Source organism: Harpia harpyja, chromosome 15 (genome assembly GCF_026419915.1).
Source record: "Harpia harpyja isolate bHarHar1 chromosome 15, bHarHar1 primary haplotype, whole genome shotgun sequence".
NCBI lineage: Eukaryota > Metazoa > Chordata > Aves > Accipitriformes > Accipitridae > Harpia > Harpia harpyja.
The window spans coordinates 24,573,406-24,598,160 of NC_068954.1; the positions used below are offsets into that span (position 1 = coordinate 24,573,406).

The 24,755-nt window shown below is 36.7% G+C and overlaps 1 protein-coding gene across 1 annotated transcript in view; it reads right to left on the minus strand.

Moving 5' to 3' along the window:
• Window positions 1-24,755, minus strand: part of CSMD1 (CUB and Sushi multiple domains 1) — a 1,244,186-nt gene that overhangs the window by 307,814 nt on the left and 911,617 nt on the right. Inside the window, exons 15-18 of the mRNA XM_052809685.1 lie at window positions 24,502-24,696; window positions 20,614-20,752; window positions 13,505-13,692; window positions 178-366 (exon numbers count right to left, since the gene is read on the minus strand). Of these exons, the coding sequence (XP_052665645.1) occupies window positions 178-366; window positions 13,505-13,692; window positions 20,614-20,752; window positions 24,502-24,696 (711 nt within the window). The remainder of the gene's footprint in view (window positions 1-177; window positions 367-13,504; window positions 13,693-20,613; window positions 20,753-24,501; window positions 24,697-24,755) is intronic.

Below are 24,755 nucleotides of genomic sequence, written 5' to 3' on the forward strand. Positions count from 1 at the left end.
AGTTGATACAGAGATGTAAAGTATGGCTTTTATTATCAGTAAAAGCACTTTTGAAAAGTGTGGATCTTGGTATAATTAAAGGGAGGTAGTAGCAATGATAAGCTTAATTAGTTCTCAGAAATAGGAGATTAACTTTCTTGGACTTTAAAGCTGCCATCTGAAGAACTTGACACTTACCATCACAGCTGGGTAATGCATGATTCCACTGATGGTTTCTTTCACATATGAGTGGTTCTTCATCACTGAGTGTATACCCTGGATCACAGCTAAAAGTTACGGTGGAGCGGATATTAAAGTTGTTACCATGGCGATGGCCATTCACAGGAATCCCTGGGTCGAGGCAGGAATCTGATTCCAGAGTAACACCTGAAACACACAGATTTTATTTGTTATTTCCCCTTTTCATACAGTAAACAGAAAAAATCCCAAACAAAACACAAAATGAATAAGACAGGAGGAAGAAAGAGCCCCCAAAAGATACTTGTTAGCATTGCCTGAGAATTAATGTGGGATATAAAGCACTTTCTCTAACTGTTGTCACTGACTTAGAGCACAGTTTTTCAATTTTCAATCTCATAGAACAGAGAAGCCCAAAAGAAGTAGGAAAAGATTAGAGCTTTAAAGTATATTTTAACAAACAATGAAAAAAAGAGCCAACAAAAGCACTGGACATCTGAAACTATAGGAAGATATTAAGGTTCAAAGTATGAATACAAATTTTGCTACTACATAAACCATATTTGATTATTCCAGTTCATCTATTCAGCTTCTGATACTGCAGGACAATTCAATTTTCCTCTGTCATAGTAATGGTTATTTGATTTAGCAAAAAGCAGTGTTGAAAAACTGTAACTGATGAACTCAGAAACTACTTGTTAATTCCTACAGATACTATCTTATGCATCAAAAATAGAAAGACAATGAACATAGCTTACACAACTGTATAACTCTTATCTGACAGAAGGACTCTTTAGTAATTATATCTTATAGCAGAGATTGAGTAGTATTTGGTAAATAAACCTGGAGCTATACACTGAACAAGGGAAAAAAACCCCAAAATTATCAAATGGAGGCTCATTAACCGAGCATTATCCATTATGCTTATAGTGATAGCAAACCATTTTGGAATTTAATCATGTAATGAGTTATAATGGATACACAGAAGGGAAATAAAGACAGACACTATTGGGATGAAAGGAATTTCTTTTATTTTCTGTTACTATATGTGGTGGGTTGACCTTGGCTGGCTGCCAGTCCCCTACCCAGCTGCTCTCTCACTCCCCACCTCAGCAGTACAGGGGGACAAAATAAGATAAAAAAAAAAAAAAGATGAAAAAGCTCATGGGCTGAGATGAAGACAGGGAGATCATTTAGCAATTACTATCACAGTCAAAACAGACTCAATTTGAGGAAAATTAATTTAATTTATTGTCAATTAAAATAGAGTAGGATGGTAAAAAAAAAAGACAAAAACTAAAACACCACCACCCCCATATTGGGTTTGCATGGCCATATTTTGGTAGTGGGGGAGCTACAGGGCTGGCTTCTGTGAGAAGCTGCTAGAAGCTTCCCCTGTGTTCCATGGAGCAAAATGCCAGCCAGCTCCAAGATGGACCTGCCGCCGGCCAAGGCCGAGCCCATCAGTGATAGTGGTAGTGCCTCTGGGAGAACAGATTTAAGAAGGGGAAAAACTGCTGTGGAACAAGAGCAGAGAGACAGAAGTGAGAACATGTGAGAGAAACAACTCTGCACACCCCCAGGTCAGTGAAGAAGGAGGGGGAGGAGGTGCTCCAGGCACCAGAGCAGAGATTCCCCTGAAGCCTGTGAAGACCATGGTGAGGCAGGTTGTTTCCCTGAAGCCCCTGGAGGTGAAAAGTGGAGCAGATCTCCACCTGCAGCCCAGGGAGGACCCCACGCCGGAGCAGGGGGATGTCCGAAGGAGGCTGTAACCCTGTGGGAAGCCCACGCTGGAGCAGGCTCCTGGCAGGACCTGTGGCCCCATGGAGAGAGGAGCCCACACTGGAGCAGGTTTGCTGGCAGGACTTGTGACCCCTTGGGGGACCCACGCTGGAGCAGTCTGTGCCTGAAGGACTGCAGCCTGTGGAAGGGACCCACGCTGGAGCAGTTCATGAAGAACTTGCAGCCCGTGGGAAGGACTCACATTGGAGAAGTTCATGAAGGACTGTCTCCTGTGGGAGGGACCCCATGGTGGAGCAGGGGAAGAGTGAGGAGTCTTCCCCCCAAGGAGGAAGGAGCAGCAGAGACAACATGTGATGAATTGACTGCAACCCCCATTCCCTGTCCCCCTGTGCCTCACCAGGGAAGAAGATAGAGAAAATTGGGAGCGGACTTGAACCTGGGAAGAAGGGAGGGGTGAAGGGAAGGTGTTTTAAGATTTAGGTTTTATTTTCTTATTACACTACTCTGATTTTAACTGGCAATAAATTAAACTAATTTCCCCAAGTCAAGTCTGTTTTGCCCATGATGGTAATTGGTGAGTTATCTCCCCCTGTCCTTATCTCAACCCATGAGTCTTTTGTTATATTTTCTCTCCCCTGTCACGCTGAGAAGGGGGAGTGATAGAGTGGCTTGGTGGGCACCTGGAGTCCAGCCAAGGTCAACCTACCACAACCACCTTCTTCCCAGGCTCAAGCTCCCTCCTCCATTCGCAACTTCTCTACCTCTCCACCCCTCCCCAAGTGGCATAGTAGAGATCGGGAGTGGGTGTTGTGGTCAATCTGTAACAACTCTGTTCTGCTGCTCCTCCCTCCTCACAGGTTTGCCTTGCTTTAGCGTGGGTCCTTCCCAAAGGCTGCACTCCTTCAGGACAAACCTGCTCCTGCATGGGTCTGCATGGGCCACAGCTTCCTTCAGGGAATATCTACCTGCTCTGACGTGGGGCCCACCACAGGCTGCAGTGTGGATGTCTGCTCCACTGTGGTCTCTTCCATGGGCTGCAGGAAAATATCTGCCTGGAGCACCTCCTTCTTCTCTGGCCTTGGAGTCTGTAGGATTGTTTCTCACCCTTTCTTTTCCTCACTCCTCACTCACCTAAGCTGCATTTTGCCCTTTCTTAAATATGTTATCACAGAGGTGCCACCAACTTGGCTGTTGGGCTGTCCCCTGCTGTGGGTCAGTTGGAACCAGCCATGCCCAGCACGGGGCAGCCCCGGCCTCTTTTCCCAAAGGTCACCCCTGTAGCTCCCCTGTAACCAAAACCTTGTCTCCTACACCTGACATAGTGTGTCGTGTGCCTGGAAACAAGAATGACTGATGTAGAACCTCTTCAGGTTTGGGAGGGATAGGGACATTGTTCCTTCTTCTATGAGAAGCTGAGCATGTCCAGAGGAAAACCTTGAAGATATGGGCTGTAGTGGATAAAAAGATAACAGATTATGAAGGACACAGAGAGCATGAAGCCTGCAGTAGAAGAAAAAAACTAGAAACTAGCTGAAAACAGCAGGTAGCAAACACATAGTCAAGCCTCAGAGATAACAGGGAGACCCAGAGGAGCCTGTAGAGTTTTTTGCAACCCAAAAAGCCACTGACCTGTTAAAAAAACTGCCCACAAAGGGACAGGAAGTATATGTGTGTGGGGGGGGGGAACAATTTATAAACACTTTAACGTTTCTTCTCAGGCAATTATTTTGATCTACTTTATTTTGAAAGATTATCTGTTCTGTGTCTGTTTAAATAATACCGGACTTTTGAGTTTAGAATTCCTTGTCAGCTTTTGGGATAAAATCTAGACATCCACCTCAAAGCTCTGGCACCTATTTGCATTTACTGAAGTATTTTCACATTAATTTTCACATTAACTTCAGTATTTTGGTGCTGGGTTGGCAAGAATGCTGTAAGTTAGCATGATTTCATATGGGTGATGTCATCACTCATAGATGCTGCGAGAGCCTTGAGCAAGATTAGTTCTCCTGAGGTCTTGAAAGATTTTAGGTGCTTCCTCACAGGCGACCCAAATTTCTGGCATGACTCTTTCCAGTCTACTTTTTGCCAAAGAAGTTCCTTCCTCAAAGCCAGCTGCTGACAGCACAAAATTCTCTAGCAGGGCATTATGCATTTCCTAGCTCCTTAGCCCCCCAAACATATTCTGAAGGTTCTGGTCCTCTCAGCTGCCTGTGTATCTTTAACTGTTTCTGTTTCTACCCTGCTTTACTTACCCAGGACTACCACACAACCTTATGAACAAAGTAGGAGGCGTTCAAAACTGAGGGAAAAAATGATTTATCAGTGCATAAAGTAAAAGTTTTAGAATTATAGATATGAGGGTTGGAAGCTGGACTACAAACAAAAATATCATAAATAATGACTCTGGCTTGCACAGAGAAATATTCCCTGTACCTTCTAGCTATTCTTATATCTCAGTTAGATTCAGATTTGAAAGCTTATGATCTAGTTTTCATCAGGTATCCCTGACATACTTAAATTCTACATGAGTAAGTTTCTTCTAGACTTGACTGCATGCTCTTAATGCAAATGTACCATGTTAGCTGACACAGTGCATTTTTAGATTCCCTTCACTTGGCTTAAATTGCTTAATACAGACTCAAAGAACCCTTTTAAGTCTATAATATTCTGCACTGTATGTGCCCTAAATAAATATTAATTGTGTATAAAATTTTAACTTTGATACACATTAATATTTTTCAGACAAACTATACTTCGTGTTTTGAGGTGTTAGAATAGATGGAGGCCCACAGTAGCGCTCTTAAAATTCCTTCCTTTTAGGGCACCCTTCCACCCCTGCCTCAACACATCAACTGCTCTGGGATTCTCAGTCACATATAACAGGTAAACTCATCAGTTTATTTTTTAAATGATAACTCTAGATTACATTGACTATGTAGATTTTTGCAAGGAGACCAAAAGCTGTAGCAACCCTATCAACTTCCAAGTTCCTGACTGAGATAGTGGTGCTGTATAAATAAAAAAGTCAGCTCAGGCAACAGAGCTTCATTCCTGGGGAAAATATTCAATATGTAAGTTTTAGCAATCAAAAACATAGCTGAAAAGAAAGAAATTTTCTTTACTGCTTTGGACAAAGATTTCTGTTTTTTTCTTAATAGGAGATAACATAAGACAAGCTTAATAATGGGCAGTACTGAGAGTCCTGACTCCAAAAAGACAATATTAAACCATGTATGAGAAATTCTGGCACCACGGTGATAAATTTTGGGCTCATGGTTGGAAAGAGTTGATTTAATACTATTCATAACAATTGGCTCAGTAAATATAAGATTAAAGTCTGGGTGGAAACCATATCTTTTCTCTCCCACCCTACATAATGCAGTATTTCTCAAGAAGAGCATGCTCAGTAGCTCACTCAAAAAATGCTCCCTCCAGTTCACTCCAGGTAGCAGTGGGAATTATATAAGCAGATAATTCTATCCTACAATTTAATCATTCTCTTTTCAAAGGAAAATAACACACAATCCAATGTAAACAGCAAACATACAAACACAAGATTTTGTACATCACTGAATAATTGATAAATATGGACAGTCATCCTCAAAAACTTCACTCTGTCAATATTGACATTTCATCAAACATTTGTCAACCTGTTGTTAGCTATAGTAGATGCTTCATTGATTATTAAAATGCATATTTTGCAAACACTTAGAATCATAAGTGATTTTTAGAAACTGATTTAATCATTAGATCCTATTAGAACTCTAAAGAGGAAATTAATTTGTTGCTGTAATGCATGAAGCGTACAACAGCTATTCAGATTTATATACTACATACTCATATATAACACACCTCTGATTTTCCCTTCACAGATCAAATAGTTAAAATCATTAGAAAAAAAGAATATTAAACTATAAGATTGCTAAGAGGTTGTCTAAAGAATGCTCATTGCACAAAAATGGATGAAGAAAATAAGTCTGTTAAGAAAAACAGAAAGCAAAACATGGCTGTGTGCCATAACCACTATGTTACCCATTCATGCTACCTATGGAGCAGTTGCTGTGTTATTCAATGAATCTCAAAAATGTTTTGAACAATGGAAGTGTTTCAGCTGGAATCTAGAGTGCTATTCTTTGCCATCAGTATAGAATCACCCAGAACATCAATAAAGCAGCTGACAGAAGCAATTGTTTGGACAGTAAGAGAATATTGCCTAATAAAATAGTTGATCATATAGATAGGCTTATTCTAATAATTAAGGGAGAATAGTGTAAATTATCTTTGCTTTGAAAAATGAATATTTTTTTAAAAAGAAATAGAATAGGTGCTTGCTTGTCAGAATGGGGTTCCAAGAATTAGGACCAGAGGCCACACAATTAAATTAGGAGAGGGCCCATTCTCTGGTACTAATTTCAAAGCATGACTTGGCTAACATTCATACAGATCAAATCTTGCCCACTTTAAATAAGACTGTTGCCTTTTGAGAACAGTCTCTGGCTGAAGTCATTCCTAGAACTATGTCTAGGTACTCTATGGGAAGATGCTAGCTGGCATGGGTCAAAATCATAAAAGGGATTGTGCTTAAACTGTCTGAATGACTGCAAGACTGAAGCCAAGACTCAAGAATTTCTAACTTACTGGATCAGATGTAGCTCAAGTGGCCAGAAATGCTTCCCTGTAATTTTACAAGGGTAAATTAGCCTCAAAGAACTGCTAGCCTGCTTACACACTTAGTCTCAGTGTTCTTCCAGCAGCTCTTAAGAGTGTAGCAGTGAGTGACTGTATTTGAATTGTTTGCTATCGCAATACTGACTCTAAACCAAAATATTGTTACATCACTAAAAACTGTGATACAGTCAACAGATTTTAAAAAATCGTGTTAGAGAAACATATTTATGATGTTATAAAGGAGGACGGGAAGCAAAGGTGCTTTAAAATGGGAAGAGAGAAGTGGGAGAGTGAAGGTAGCGGAAGTGGGGAGTAGAGGATGAAAGGGAAGAGGGAGGTCGTGTTATTACTAAAAGAGCTTTTTTCATCCCTTCTCCATGTAAAAGTTAAAAGAATCTTTCTCTAAAGAATATCTGTAGGGTATTTCCAAGTGACAGAGCATAACATAGTCAAACTTAGGAGAGCACTTGGGTGCATATTATTTTTATTAACAAGCTACAAAAGTCATTTAGAATGTCAGAACTAGCAGGTCACCTCTGTCCTGCTCATTGCTGACAGGGAGCACAGGCATTTTAGCAGATTTCTAGACTGAACTCCAGGACTAGCTGCAATTCTTAGCTACTAGGCACATAAGACTGTTATCATGCTTTCCCTCCTGCCTGCCAAGTTATCCCTTTTCTAGACTACAGGCCTTTCAATGACTCCATGTGTCATGTTTTCCATGTTAACAACCTCCTACTTTTTTTAAACTGGGTCACAAACTGGACATAATATTCTCTCTGGTCATCAAATGAAGTGAAATAATTATTTTCCATGTCCTAGACAAAATAGTTCTGTAAACAAAAATTGTCTTTTCTGTAATTCTTTTTTTTTTTTTTTATGATTAACTACAACGGCCAGAAAATTTGACTTTTTGCATTGCTACTACATTTTTCTCTAGATTATTTATGTTCTATGTAAAAACCATATCCTTTCCTATTGTATTTCTATTTTGTATTTGTGCATGTCATTTCTCCTTCCTCATTTATGCTTAGCATGTTTCTTTATAGAATTTGATATTTTTTTTTATTTATTTCAGACCATTTCTTCAGTTCATCTAGCCTGTTTTGAATTCTAAACCTCTCCACCATAGTTCTTGCTATAATTGTAGGTTAGAATCATCCTCAAAATTTGTAAGTGTTCTTATATTATCATCAAAACTGTCAATAAAAGTATCAGATAGTTTTGGATCTAGGCCAGATCACAGTAGTATCCCTACAAATTTGAGTTAGTAAACTACTAATTGCTGGCTGCTCTTTGTGTAAAAGTGTTCAAAATTGTTCACAGCATCACAGAATCACATAACAGTTCAGGTTAGAAGGAATCTCTGGAGGTCATCTGGTCCAACCCCCCTGCTCAAGCAGGGTCACCTAGAGCTGGTTGCACAGGTGCATCCATGTCTGGATGCACTTTTATTATCTCCAAGGATGGAGATTCCACAGCCTCTCTGGGCAACTTTTTCCAGTGCTTGCTGAAGAACTTGTTGTGCCTGTAATAGTTTCATCTAGACCAAATTTCTGTATTTTCTCTGGAAGACTTCTAAGACCCTTATAAATGTCAACACAGAGCTGTTTCCTTCCCTTTCCATTCCCAAATCTACAAAACCAGCTAACCTGTCAAGAAAGAAATTAGGTTGGTTTCATATAATCTGTTCTTATCAAATACAAATCGTTTTTTCCTTATCACCTTTTTATCAGCTTGAAACTAGTATCTTTAAAAAGTGAAGATAAAACTAAAGTCCTTGATCCTTCTAGTCCCATCTTTTTTTCTTCTTTTTTTTTTTCCATCCCTCCTTTCTTTGAAAGGTGTGTGCCCTTCTGAAATTGTTTGAAACTTCCCTGCAGTTTTGAATTTTCAGACATAATTTTCAGTGGAGTGGAGATTGCTTCTGCTTTGCCTTTGAACATAACACAGGGAATTTCAAGAGTCCCTGATGACCAAAAGATATTTGATTATCTCAATATTGTGCAGTACCTTCTTTCCATATTCTGTATTCTTACCTTGTAAATGTTCACTTAATTGTGTTAAGTATATGGTCAAAATTAAGCTTTTCTGCAAATGTTGCAAAACAGGAACAGAAAGTTTAGTCTTCCCTGTGACAGCTGATGTATGCTCAAATTTTTATTAAGTAATGATTTTTATTTTTTTCTCTTATTTTTAATATATTTGTAGATATTTTTGTTACTATCTTTCTGTCGCTTGTTCCTGTAACTAAATATGTACTTTAGATTTTCTGATTTTATCCTGAGATCTGTGTTATTCTTTGATGGCCATCTATAGTAATGTTTGAATACATCTGATATTTACATGATTAACTTTTGGGTTACATGTCATTAAAAGGGGTTTTTAAATGGCTACAGAAATTGATAGTATTTTTTCTTTCTCTAAAAATAAATAATACAGTTTTCTGTTGGGTTTTAATATAATCTCTTTTATAAATTACTTTCAGAATTCACTCCTAAGGACATTCACCTACCAATTTCTCAAGTTTGGTAAAGTTTAGATTTCTGAAAACCATTGGCTTTATCACAATTGTGTTGCTTCATTCTTTTATTTCTTAAGAATCATAAACTGTTATTTCATGGGCACTTTCACGAAAACTGCCTTTCTTATTCAGGCTCTCTACTGGTTCTTCTTATTACTTAGAGTAAAATTGACTGCTGAAACAAAAAGTTCTTCCCCAATATTCCAAAAACTTTGCCACTGAAAATTTTATGAATCTTTTCTTCATATCCAGCCTATTCACAAGGATTACTTTTTCTTCACATGAAAAATTGTGAGGAAGTATTCTGTTTCTATGTTATCACTGCTAAAACTGATTGTGGGCTGTCTGAATGATCTCAATACTTTGTCAAGTCCACGAAGATAGCATATTTGTGTGTCTAAAAAGGTCTTCTCCAAAACCAAATCTAAACAAATAACTAATTTTATACAATGTGAATAAAGGATTACCTTTAACTTTTTTATTACCTGTAACATTTCATTTAAGGAAAATCACAACACTAATTTTGCTAGATTTTTTCACTGACCTAAAAGGAAAGTTGTTACAAAGATGGGTGATCCTTGACTTTAAACAATTTTCCCTGACTATATAAGAGAATTGTAATGTTTACCAAATACATACTGATGTACATGTTAATATGGGATGATTACTGTCTCAATGCATAACTAAAACATGATCTCTGTTCTATTTTTCAGGTAACTTTTAGTATAGAAGGGAATCTTAATCCATAAATAAACACAGACTTTCAAATAAAGTATCTGGATTTAAGAAATAATTGCTCAATTTTCATTGAAAGTGATCATGTTTTCTTGTTTAAAGAAAGATAAATTTCAAAAATATCTTAATAAAAGGTGGCCTTACATTAATGGAATCTGTGGATAAAAGTACTTCTATCATCTGGTTTCATTTAAGAAAAAGACTAAGATTGCACAATCTACTTCACAGAATGAGGAGCTGCAAAAAAAAAACCCCAAACCACGTTAACTAGGGAAGTTGAGAGAACAGGGAAGATCTAAGTGAGGCGTGAGGCATCCTGGTCAAAAGAATATAGATCAATTATTCATGATAAAATTGAATATTTTATCAGTAGTTTTACTTAAAGAATATTATACGTACTTATATTAATTTTTTTGCTTAGGTGCATAAGAGTTAACCTGTACTGTCTTGCATTAGCTATGTTAAAAGTGTCATCAAAAAGCTGAATTACAGACATTTAAGGTGGGGAATTAACAAATTACCTTCACATCTGAAGTAACTTTAAGGGGTCACATTTTTATTAAAGCTATATTACAGGCATATTTTAGCTTAATAGAATATTACTGCCATTTCCGTAGCAACTCGGTATAGCTTATACTGAGCTTTTTATTTTAAGCAAGATTAAGATCCTTCTGCTTCACAGTTCAGTGATTTAATTTATCATCAAAGTTATGACTATAATTGGAAGATTTTTAGGACACTTCCAAATAAGACAGTTATTTGAATTTCCAAAGAAAATATTCAGAAACTTTTCTTAAAACTTACAGTTGACTGCCTTTTCTTCTACAAGTGTAAGAAATGTGAAACAAATAGAAGTTTGGTTGTGATATCTTTAACATTAGCAACTTCTATAGTTCAGCCTGCAAGGGCAATCAAAATATAATTTTGGTCTCCACTGTTCCTGGCAGAGTACTGAGCACCTCCATTGGGTCTTTCCACCTGGTTTTGTCCTTTGAAAACACTGACTTCATCTGCTTAGTACTGCCATGTTACTGGTTATTGTAACTACCCTCCCTCTGGCATGTGCACGTTTGTCAATACAGAGGTAAGGCTCAAGGAAGGATGTATGTCTGATACCCACTACAGAAATGCTTCAGGAGCTCCCAATGCTGACTAGTATGAGAAGAGCATACTCTAGAGCATACTAGAGAGAGACTGCAACAAATTCCAGTTGCATTACACGAACACGTACAACACAATGCAACATGGAGAAAATTTTTGTTTTGTGACAAACCTAGTGTAAGAAGAAACCAATATGAGCAGTGAGGCTGTGATTGACTTAAGGAGCCTTGTGAACCAAATGCACTGACGTAAGTATGAAGTGTTTAGCAAGCTTTCTCTGTACAACTTATGCTGTGAATACGGACATACCCATTCCAGTTGGTGATAGGTAAAAAGTTTCTGTTTATATTGCATTTTTTTTCTACAGTGTGCACATTCAGGGCAAGATTCCATTTCAGTTTAAGATGCTTACACTGATGTGTCTATAGGCTTGTTTGGTCTTTAAGCTCCTTTCATAGTCAAAAGAGATCTGATCAACCCAGTCGGGGCAAACTAGGGAACAACTTAGCAAAGTTACAAGGAGAGAAATTTTGTTATCTCAATATACGTTTCTAGTGCCATTCTATCATAACCAGGATGTCTCCATGGAACTGGTAGACATGGCAAAGGACTTGTGCAAGATCCAAATCTCTAGTGCAGCACTTGGCACCCAGGTGGCATAGTACCTAAAATAACTCTAACTTTCCATGCTTAGACAATCAAATACAGCCCCTGGATTCTACTTCAGAGTTTACTGAATTGCTCGCTGGACTCTGCTGATTCCATTGACCAGATCTCCGCTGCCCAAAATGTAAGCTTCAGGCTCTAGACACTTCTATGTTGACACTTAAATTTAAATGTTTAATCTGCCAGCTGTATGTCATTCATGATGACATAAAAGCTTAAGAGAAACAGCAGTCACTATCTGTAACTAAGAAAGGATATTAAGCTTTTTGTTAATATCTATTGAAATTCAATGGCCAGATAACTATTTAATAGGAAATATAATTCACAAAAAAAACCCAATCCCACTCCTTAAACTGAGAACTTACTTTTTTAAAAATTTCATTTCATCTTCTTATTCATTTCTAATAAAAAATAATACCAGCACCCCTTTTAAATGTTAGTGTTTAAATGTTAATTCTACTGAAAGAGAAAGATGCTGTATTCAGGGAGTCAATCTGCTCAGAAAGAACCTGTGAGACAAAATTTTTAGCTTTTATTATGCCTTTAAAAATTGGAAGTATATTAGCTTTTTATAGAAAAGGCTTTTTTAAATTATTATTCTATGCATGGGAACCATATGTAAAGAAGATGAAGATCATTTACTAGCCTTCTGTCGTCTTTACTTGTTAAAGATCTTTTTCCATTTCAAGATTTAAAGTGCACTAATCAAATCTAATTCTGACATTTTATCAGGCTACCTTGAGACATAAAAAACTAGTGTCGTGTGAGATATTAAATTTTTCAACAAAGGTAAAAAGCAAATATACGGATATTGTTCTAAATAATTTCATAATTAGACCTTCCTCTTTAGGAATGTGTAGGGCAGATATATCTTATTACTAACTGTTTTAATTTTTAACAGAAGACATCTACCTGACAGGGGGCTTAAAATAAAACACAAAATTATAAATATTTAAGGACTGTCTTACAAAACATAACAGCAACATTTATACCCCATACAATCATGGAAAATCAGCATCTGCCGGTAACTCATGCAGAAACCTACCTACTGTTCCTTGTATTTACATAATTTAGCGGCCTTGCAGCTTTATTATTATCTGCTATTATCTGCTCAGCCATTACCACCATATCTGAGCCAAAGCTAAAACAAGCTATGCAGAATTTCCAAGTTTTGATGTAGCTATGAAAAGTAAGTTTGGCATTCATTCCAGATTCAATGTGATAGCAAATCTACTGCAATCAGATTAGTTTCCAGATAAGAACAATTGATAAAAACAGTGTTATTTGTTTAGCACAACCACACTAAACACATAAGCTCTCTTTATTCAGTACTTAAGTGATGCCTATACTATCATATAAAGATCAGTGTGACTTCAGTCCGTTTAATATATGTCATTTTATGTATCTAATTTAAAAGAAAATGCTATTATAATGACTCTGTAGTTCACAGGGAGATATTATTATGCATTTATTTGCATTTTAGAATCATCATGGATAAGGCCCAATTCTGCTTGGTACTGCAAAAGTGTATTAAAGCCAAAAAAAGAGAAAAAGTGAGAGAGAAGGGGGGTGGGGGGAACCAAACAAACCAAAAAAGGACAATATATCTTTACCCATAAGGGCAAGATTCTAAAATTACTTTCCATTTAGTTAAACACCTAGGTCCATAAGTATTCTGAGTAACATGCAGGAACTCATGAAGAAAAACCTTCCTAAAAGAATTCATAGTTTCAGAATTATCTGTCAGTACATCACAGAATAAACATAATTTGTTCTTATACAAATATAATTACTGAAGTTTATTTTTTCACATTTGTTTGCTCATTTTCAAATTGAAAGTTATTTTCAAAATTAAATAAAAATCTATTGGAGAAACATCAGACTCACTCTCATAGTGAATTAGGAAACCAACGCTGGAACGACTGTTGTCTGTAGTGAACAGCAGATACATGTAATTTCCAGTACTGATAAGGAACTGGGGTGCTTGTGTTCCATGGTATTCTCCAATTAATGGTGACGAGTTAGCTGGCCCATCTCTGACTTCCAAAGTATCATAATTAACTTCAGTCTGAAATCTGAAAAGGAACGTGCAAGTCAGCTGGTAGGTAGAGGAACAGTGTTATTTTCTTTAATTGTTAGAAAGGCAACCCATGTGTAACTGATCAAGAATATCATTCGTACAAAAATTTGCCTATCTACGGATCCATTGGTGTATTACTGAGGATAACAACTAAGGAAAGTTTTACCCATGTTTTTCCTTGCTTTGTTGTGTCTGGTATCATATAAAATTCATAAGGGATGTAATATACTTCAGATCAACCATATGAGTGTGCATCAGAAAGACATTTAGTGGGGAATCTGGGTACAAAAATGCAAATTGTCTCAAACAAAACTGCATTATGAAAATCCAAGAAATTTCTTGCCCTCAGGCTAAATAATAGTTGGACATCCTAGGAACATCTTTAATAATATTTCATTATTTCATCGCAATAATTTCATTATTTGATATTTGCTATTTGGCAAAAGCTGTTTTACATATTCAACTGTTTAATTTTTTATCCAGAGATTTTTTTCTAACATAGTTTTCTACTTTACTTTTAAATAATTTTGTTCTATGAAGCAGTACAAAAATACTAAACTTAAATCAAGCCCTCATTTTGAAATTTGTTACACTTATAATAAGAAGAATTCCTTAGTTTATCTTGATGTGTCAAAAAACCAGATAATATAGACAAGAATGGAAAAAGAGAAAGAGGCTAACGAGATAGCTGATTTACAAGAACAAATAACTCCAAAATCAAGAGCAGAGTCAATGTCTGTGTCAATCACTAAACCACATCACATTTCTCCAGTTCATAAAGGATGTCTATGTGTGCAGTCATCCACTACTAGTTGTTCTTAAATCAAACAGCTCAAATCTGCTCTTTCTGTAGATGAAACTTTGACTGGCATTTTTCACATCAGATGCTTTTCGAGACAGTTTGTGGTTATATCAGATACTGTTGCAAACTGCAGCATCTAAACCATGCACACATCAATTTTCCTGTCAACAAAGTTTGTGCTATTACACAGATATCTATACTGGCCCAAATATATTTGCCTGCAAACCCAATATTCTTATTTTCATAAGATGTTAATCTTTCAGAAATGCATATGCTCTGAGATTTTCTTTTCTTTTCCCACAGGGCTTATTACTTCAACTGCTGAGAGCAACAAACTGTGTCCCTATGCAACACAACACTTTTTTCAAAGTGAATGCCCTTGAGCTGTCTTGCCAATATGGGACACATGTTTAGTGGGTCTGGAGATAAGAAACTGTGTTCTTGTAATTGAAGAAAACTGCAAATTATTAAACATTCAGAAAAGGGGAAATATAAGGGACATTCCTGCAAAGTGTAAATAAACTTTATACTTTGTTAGTCCTGATGACAGAATGAACAAGTTCCCCAGCCAGGCCATTATATTTTACAGACCAATTAGCATTGGTCATGTAAAATCATCTTCACAGACACATCAGTAACAGTAAGTTCACATTTAGCAAGTATTTAATAGTCTCTATAGTTCTTCACTCATGATTCCCTGAAAACAAAAGCACATTCAGAAATTGGAAAGTATTTGTTTGCTTAACTATCAGAGCTAATGACTGCCTGGACACTGCCTTAGGCCCTTCATATTGTTCCTTGTTCTTCACACAGAAAACTCTGGATTTATGGTGCTTTCAACCAAACTACCTACTCTACTTGGATATGTTGTCTAAAATCCATGATTGATTTCATTGCTATCTATCCACTCTGACAGTGGAATACAGGGCTTGCAGGCTTGCTAATACATTAAGCATATTTCAGGACCAGTTTCTGGCAGTGAAGCCAGCTAGCATGGAATGGCCTATATCCATACTATTAAATACATCCTTTAGCCTCTCCAACAGGGAGATATTATTCAAATTTCCTATTATGAATGGTTGCTTGCCCACACTAACTCCTGGCCATGCTTGATAATTATTTGGGAGAATGCTAGTTGGCAAGCTCAAGAAGTATGTTAGAGACTATTTCAACACTTTAACTGCACAAATACATGAGTTCTTGTGTCTGGGAAGGTTCTCTGATTCTGTTTAATTTACCAAAATAGACAGTCACAGAAGGCATCACTAAAGTACTTGACAGTTTTTCAGTACCTTTCCATAATTTCAGAGATTATACATTGATTTACCCCGCAGCGGAATGAGGAAAACTGACAGATACGGCTAGGCTGGTTTAAATACTTTATTTGTACTCATAATGAATGGACTCAAGATAAATAATTCAATAGTCCAATTATTTTAACAGTCATGTTTGTGAAGGAAACTAATTAGGAGTAAAGTGCTCTCAGCCAGCAATTGCAGTTTTCTTAGCAGGGCGGAATGACAACAGTGGGTTGCAAACCCTTGCTGGAGACAGAAAACTTAAAATAACTCTTACAGGAATTGCTACCCATTACAACAATCTTTATTCCCAGTAGGTTCTTGCTGATCTCAAACTTAGAAATTTATTTCTAGTTCACTTGTCTGTTTTCAAGAGTTTGAGGGGTGAGGGGTGTTTTTTGGGTTGGTTTGTGTTTGGGGTTTTGGGTTTTTTTTTCAATCTTTGCACTGTCACTGAAATTATAAATCAAGATAATTTATTATTGGAAGTTATGCATCCTTACTGAAAGTACTTAATTAGGAGTTACTTTTTCGTTTGTTATTTTATTTTAATGTTTATTAGCATACTTATGTTAGTAAAAGGTAGGACGTTCTCCAAATGTTCACAAAGAATTTTAAAAAGACTTCAATAATGCTATGTTATTCTACTCTTCATACATAGTTAGGTAGGTTTCAAATAAGTAGGTTTGTTTTATATACTATTCAATGAATTTTCATCAACATTCAAAGTACTAAAAATCTTCCAGTCAGCAGTTATCCTTCTAGTCCCTTTCCTTATGGCCCGAATCAATTAGGTTTTACTTTTTTGTTACCCTTCCAGGCATTAGTCATGATCTGAAATGCAAAATGTTTCAATGTAAAATGTTCATAGGGTTACTCAGTCATTTGCTGCTATTTCTGGAAAGTTTCTAAGTAGTCTGATAAGGCACATTTGTCTAGCAACATTAAAGCTTCATTAGCTCAAAAGTGAGATAATTTACTTTATGAATATGACATTCGTGCAAAGTTTCATTCCGGCAGCTGTATCTGTGATGGCAAGTCATATAGCAAAGTATAAAAGGGTTCTATTTTCCCCAAACTAGACAAAATACTTGACAAAATATTGTACTTGTCAATGAATTGACAAATCAATTAGTTGATCATTTTTATTTATTTGATAGTGATTTTATTTACTGATTTGTAATTTGTTAATGTTATATTAGACAGCAGAGTTAGTTTCCTGTAAGTAATAAAAAGGTTTTCCATCCAATTTTTAATGGGTAGCAAAGCCTTCATGTTAACAAAAGAAAATAACTTTATTGCAAAAGAGAGATTATTACACTATCATTAACTTCCCAAAGTATAACACTTATAATTAAATTTATAATGTAATGTAGTAAAGCTATACAATTTTCTAAACCTGCCAGGAAAGCTCCATAAACCTCCAAAAAAAGCAAGGAAAGGTTTCTTCTCTGTCTACCAAAATCAGAGTGCTTAATGGTAATACTGTTTTGTAATTGAAACATTTAGGGAAAGGACACAGAATCCTTCTTTTAATAATGCTGATATAATGCTGGAGTAGGTTAATTTACTGTCTGCTGTACTTTAAAACTTATACAAGATCAGAATTGTCAATTTTGTATCAGGGTAAACGCCAAGTTCTTGTTTAATTTCATTGCAGTTCAATTTGTACACAAAGCTGTAGAATTCTGTTAATGGAATGTGTGTGTGCATCTGTCTAAAATTCAGTAAATTTAGTTCTTAAACAGGACCATATGTCACAGGAGCCTATGTTTCCCATTAATTTCCTCAGAAATATAGCGGTTGTACTGTTAAGGTCATAAACAGTCATCCAAACATCCGCAACTCTAGGCAATGCATTTCCTTTTATAAAATGCTCTATCTTACAACTAATTTGGCTGTTTGCTTTCACTGTATTTGGGAAGACATCCCTGAACCTCAGGCTTCTGGTGATTAATTTTTTTAAAAAAGCTGGCAAATAAATATAAGCTTATAATTAATGTATTAATTTTTTAATAAAAAAAATATGAAACTTAAAATTCTGGAACTTACTGCTGAATGCAATAAAAGCAAACAACCTTTTGTTGTTTTCAGAAGTAACATGATAATTTTATGAAAACTGTTTAAACAGTTCCCATTCTTCTCTGACCTTAATGTATTTATAATAAGAAAACAAAACAGGATTGGAAGAAGGATATGGTAAACTAAATATACAACCTATTTTAATTTTCTCCCTACATTACGTTTCATGCCTCTAACCATGTTCACAAAAATCTTCTATGCATGTGTTAGTTTTCATTCATATTTCTTGACAAAGGGTGGTCAGAACTTTAGCAGCTCAGTGACCAGCAAAAGTTCAAGATGCATCATTTTATATATCAAGATGGAATTCTTTTTCTTATATGATTCACTTTGCATTTACTTAATCTACCTGCAATTTTGTTGCCCAGGCATCCAGTCTTGTAAGAATTTTCAGCAATTCTTCAGTCATCACTTGTTTTTAATATCCTGAATAACTTAATATTATTAGTCTAATTTTCTCCTTTTTAACATCATTTCTGAACATGCTGAACAGTTTTGAACATAACACAGATCTCTGTAGAACACCAAAAATTCCAACTGTGAGACTTTTATCGTCTGTTAATCAAGTTTTTATTCAGGCAATGCCCATCCTTGTATTAAAATGATGCTTAGCTTTTTAATAGCCCTTTGCAGGGTGAGGTGCAAGATACAAAACTTGCATTTTGAAAACCCAGGTAAACTATATCCAACATATTTCTATGCCTCCTGACACCATCAAAGAATTCCAACAGGTTTCTGAAATAGGATTTCTTTTACAAAAGCCATATTGACACTTCCTCAGTATATCATATTTATCCATGCTTCCACTAGTGCTACACTTTACTATAGTTTTCGTAGTGGGCATCCAGTATGCAGTTCCTTAGATCTCCGTGAAAGACTTATGAAACACACAGTTCCTGAAGTGCACAGGTATCAAGACAGTTTTAAAAGAACAGTTACAGTTACACACAACTTTCAATTGTTCAGCCACCTCATCTTTGTACTCATTCGGGACTCCTGGGTGAATGTTCTGTCTAGTTCTGGTGACTTGCTGTTCACTTTGTCTGTGTATGCCACCACCCCTCAATGGCACTGCAGTCTGAGACAGATACTCCAATGAGTTCCCCAAAATGAAGAATGTTGTTAATGTTAAGTTTACATGGGTGCAAGAGGGAAACAAACAAATCAATGGAAGTGATACATGCAGAAATCCACTAAGCACATTAAAAATAAAACACCTTTCAGTTCAGGAATGTCCTGAGTTGCAAACTGGAGAAGTACTTAGCGGAAATATCAGCTACACTTATTTGGTCCTCACACTCTTCCCTAGGATTCTGCATTTTTGTCCCTCTGAGGAATACAATATGGAACAAGATGGATCTTTGATTTGACCCAGTAACAGTCACTTTTACATTCTTCTGCCCTTCTCTACATTAATTTTCATGTCTTTTTGTTTCTGCTCTTAGAAATAGAAGGCTGAATGATACTGAAAAATTTTCCTCATCACTGTTGACTCCATGCAAAAGTGAAACTAGACACAGATTATTGCCTCTCCTTGGGTAACAGTGGAATACAGGAAGGCCAGTACAATAGAAGCCACTGCAGCCTAGCTCCAGGTGCTGTCTTTTGTACTGTCCTTTGCATCTTTTTGTCAAATGGAGTATTTAGTGTGATAGAGTATCTAGATCGAACACCTAAACAAATGGGTATTTTTTACTTATTTTACAAAGATGCTTGAAGGGTGAAGATTTTTAAAATATCTTTTGTTTTTTTAAGCACTTTCTAGTGCAGTATAGAGTGGGACAATCACCTCCCTTGACCAGCTAGCTATGCTGTGCTTGATGCACCCCAGGACATGGCTGGCCCTTTTGGCTGCCAGGGCACACTGTTGACTCATATTCAACTTGCCATCAACCCAAACCCCCAGATCTCTTTCTGCAGGGCTGCTCTCCAACCTCTCATCCCCCAATTTGTATATATAACCAGGATTACCCCATCCCCCTTAGAGATTCTGGCACTTGCTCTTGTTAAATTTCATACGTTTGGTGATTGTCCAGCGCTCTAGTCTAACCAGATCTCTCTGTAAGGGCTCTCTACTTTCGATGGAGTCCACAGCTCCTCCTAGTTTAGTATCATTGGCAAACTTACTAAATGTACATTTGATTCCTGCATCCAGATCATTTATAAAATAATAAGGAACACTGGCCCTAAAATTGAGCCCTGGGGAAGCCCACCGGTGACCAGCTGCCAGCCTGATGTAACCCCATTTACTATAACTCTTTGAGCCCAACCCATCAGCCAATTGCTCACCCAATGCATTATGGACTTGTCTAGCTATGTAATGTATGTTGCATCAGAAAAAAACCCAATGGGGAAAAAAGATGTATCAAATGCACAATACTCAGAACTTTTTTCACAAATATTTTTTTCCCCTAGGAAAATTATGCTTTCTTATAGTAAGACCTGGTCATCATCAGGGACAATATATAGTTGTACCTGAATACAAAAGTTGTCAAAAGTCCAAAAGATATCCCTATTTATGAGCTAGGAGGTGGACGTTTAATGCAAATTGTTTAAAACATAAATAAAGATAATGTAAACACAGTTTTAAATGTTAATTTTCCGCTTAAGGAATAATATTGTGAGTGTTGCAATTTCTTTTTCTCATTTGGGTTCTTAAAGAATATTTTTCTTCAATGTTAAAACAAATATTTGTGCTCATACATTACTTGTTGTTTGACTTTATGATTCTCACCTGTCAAAAGTGATCTTAATGGAATGTCCTGGTCTTGCTTCAATTACCCATTCACAATTAAGTGAGTCCTTATAATATCCTGGCCACCCTGGTGGTAAGATAACGCCACTTGATGCTGTCAAATGTCCACCACATGGTGCTGAAAGAAAAAAATATATACTTTTATCATACACAGTATTTCTAATATAGTATTATATATTCAAAAATGCAATTAAAAAGCATAGAACAATAAGTTTAATATACAACACAACTAAATTTTCTACATTATGTTATGAGCACTTTGTTTTCTTCAGAATCGTAAGTCCTGCCATGTATCTTACCATAGCTTATTACTCTATACGTATCTTAAAGCACAGAGCATGGCACTTCCTTCTGTTGAAAAGCACATTATCTCATTAAAACATAATGTGTCATCATTTTTTAGATCTAGTAAGATTCCACATTTATGTGAAAATATCAGATAAATTGTTCCAAGTAATTTATAGTTAATTATTTTTATTGTACTATCCAATCTAATACCTTTTTGAGTAATTATTCAGCTCAGTGGAACTGATTATTGTAAATATTCCATTGAATCATAGAATGATTGAAGCTGGAAGGGACCTCTGGAAATCATCTAGTCCATCCCCTGCTCAGTACAGCAGATTGCACAGGACCATGTCCAGTCAGGATGATGCCCTCCCTCCAAAGGCAGACACTCCACAGATTCTCTGGGCAATTTGTTCCAGCGTTTGATCATTCTCACAGTGAAAGATATTTCTCATGTTTAAACAGAATTTCGTGTATTTCAGTTTGTGATCATTGCCTCTTGTCCTGTCACTGGACACCACTGAGAAAAGTCTGGCTCCATCTTCTTCACACTATCCCATCAGGTATTTATAGACATTGACAAGATCCCTCCTGAACCCTGAGCCTTTTCTTCTCCAGTCTAGACAATCCCAGTTCTCTCAACCTCTTCTTGTATGACAGATGCTCCAAGTCCTTAATCATCTTTGTGAGCCTTCACTGGACTCACTGTAGTATGTCCACACCTCACTTGTACTGGGGATCCCGGGATTGCACACAACACTCCCAACGTAGCCTCACCAATGAGGGAGGGAAAGGACCTGTCATGTCCTCTCAGCCCAATTCTCCGGCCTCTCTGTCAAGGTCCCTCTGAACAGCAGTACAAGCATATGGTGTATCAGCCACTCCTCCCAGTCTTACATCATCTGCAGTCTTGCTCAGAGTGCACTCTGTCCCAGCATTCTGAATGTCCCAGCATTACTGAAGATTTTAAACGGTATTAGACCCCGTATTGACCCCTGGGGTACACCACTACAGACTAGCCTCCCATTGGACTTCCTCCCACTGACCACAACCCTATGAGCCCAACAGTTCAGCCAGTTTTCAGTCCACCTCACTGTTCACTTCTGCAGCCCATACTTCATCAGTTTGCCTATGAGAATCTTACATGATACAGTGTCAAACACCTTACTAAAACTGAGATAAAAAACATCCACTACTTTCCCCTCATCCACCAGGGCAGTCATCTCATCACAGAAAGCTATCAGGTTGGTCAGGCATGATTTCCCCTTCATAAATCCATGCTGACTGCTCACAGGCACCATCTTGTTCTTCATTGTTTGGAAATGGTTTCCAGGAATATTGCTGCATCACTTTTCCTAGCAATCGAGGTGAGACCTGTAGTTCCTTGGATACTCCTTCTCTCCTTTCTTGAAGACAGACGTTTGCTTTCTTCCAGTCCTCGGGAGCCTCCCTTGGTTAAATGACCTTCCCAAGATGATTGAGAGTGGCCTTGTGATGTCACTGGCTGGCTTCCTCAGCGTTCTTGGGTGCATACCATCAGGCTCATTCCTGTATGTTCTCTAACTTGATCCTCCACCATAAAAGGGGAACAAGTATTGCAACAGGGCTATGAAAGTAACGGCTAGACAGAGCAGGATCAGAGGACTTTGGTGCAGGATTAAACAATAGCAGAAACGACTGAACTAATTTTGGGAAACATGAGTCCCTTAAAAAATTAAGCTGTCATAGCACAGGGCTTTGGGATGTTATATTTTAACAAAGGCTATGGAGCAGTCTTAAACAGGAACATTTTCAAGGTCAGGTAAATTTATCTTAGTATCATTTGTATTACCCTCAAGTAGTCAGTTGTATCATTATCAGCAAATTCCATATTGCAGTACAGGAAATCTTGTCACTTTTCCTCTGTTTCTCTAAGTAGTGACAAGCAAACCTATTATGCCATATGGAAATGAATAGTAACATGAACTTGTGACTACTAAATTAATATTCCTAATTTTGATTCAATGTTTTTAGCAACAAAAACATTGAACTCAGAGAGGTTATTTGATTTCATTCATGACTTGCGCTTGTCTCTGGGAAGTTTTTTCCAGATTTAAGAATGTGGGGGGAAAAAAGCAACCCACAAAACACAAAACATACACACTGAATTGTTTCTGGGGCAAAATGATTGGCCAGAAAAATGGCATTTACAAGTGTATAGTTAATGAAGAATGGAATTTATTCCATGGTAGTTTTTTAAATTAAATTTTGTCATATTAAAAACAAGAACAACCAGAAGACTGTTGATCCTTGCCTGATTGTAACACATCACTTACTTCACGTATTTCAGGTGGTGCTTATAGAGATTGTTAAGTATACAAAGACACTGAGCAAAGCAAGAACAACAAAACCCAGCAATTGCTCAGAAATCTCAGACAACAAGAAGCAAACTAAATTATCTCTAAACTAACTAGCAAGGATGCTTAGTCCATACTGTAATCCAAACCCAGAAACTCCTTCAATTATCAACTAGAAAGAGAATCCACATGAGAAAGGAACACATCCTGAATGTAACTTAAAAGAACATTTCCTTCTATACCAAAACAAACAGTAGGCAAAATCTAAAAAAGAGTCTCATAGTTTAATCCTTTCCTCATTAAAAACTAGGTAAACATCCTGCAAGATTCAAAGAAAGGATAACTGAGGGGTACTTATCTATTTTCTTAAAGAGTAATTTCTGTATTTTTTTTCTCTACCATTTTTTTCTAAAAGTGCTCATCTTGGGTCCTTTATCTATGTGTTTGTGGAAATAAAATTACACAAAGATTACACTGAATACTTTAACAATTGTGTATAGAGTTTCAAAATGAGAAAACATCCTTTGGTGAAGAACCTTGCCCTACTCCCTGCTTTGGAGTTGCCTGGTTTTACTCTAGGCAAAATAACATGCTCCACTGCATAACTCATTACATGCCTTAATCAGGATAAGCAATCCTGCTAGTACAACATCTAGGTTCACATACACTACTTCTATCAGGCTGCTAAAATGTTTTTTCCAGTATCTCTAAATTTTCTTAGGAACACATAGTCATCTGAGAACTGAATTGTCAAATTGCCCAAATAATTGCTCTGATTTTCACTATATTTCTCAGGAAAAAATGTACTGCACATTAATATGTTATGTACAGAAATTCAGGTATACTGTTGTTTTGAGAAAAATAAAGGTGCAAAGTTTTAAAAAATACTTTTAAATAGAAACTTTACTTCACTTTTCTATGTGGTAGATAATTATGTTCTTCAGTATACTACAGCCAAAACTGTTATAACAGCTATAACTCACAACCAAGTAATGATGGTGACAATCAGAACTTGAAAAGAATAGCAACCAGATTTTTAGAATCTAATTTATTCCAAGAATATAAAAGCAAGCTATCTTGTGTCTATTATTGCTCTCTCATTTGACTGGAAGAGTGTTAAAATAATACAAATTAATAACTTCAGCTAAAGCAGTCTTATTTATGTGCAAATTGTAAAAGTAAGCTAAATTTAAATAGTCTCATTATTCAAACCGTAGGTGCAAAGTAAAAATTATGCCCTTACCTTCACAACGTGGGACAGTAGAGCTCCATACTACGTTTCCATCTTGCATAATACATGTTATGGATTCAGAGCCTTGGGTCTTCACAAAGCCGTCATCACAGTGGAAGGAAACAGAACTTCCCAGAAGGAATCTGTCTCCAAAACGCCTCCCATTTATAGGAATGCCTGGATCATGGCACTCATTCTGACCAAAAGCTGATAAAAACATAGTAATAGTAATAACAACGATAATAATATTAGCAATAATAACAACA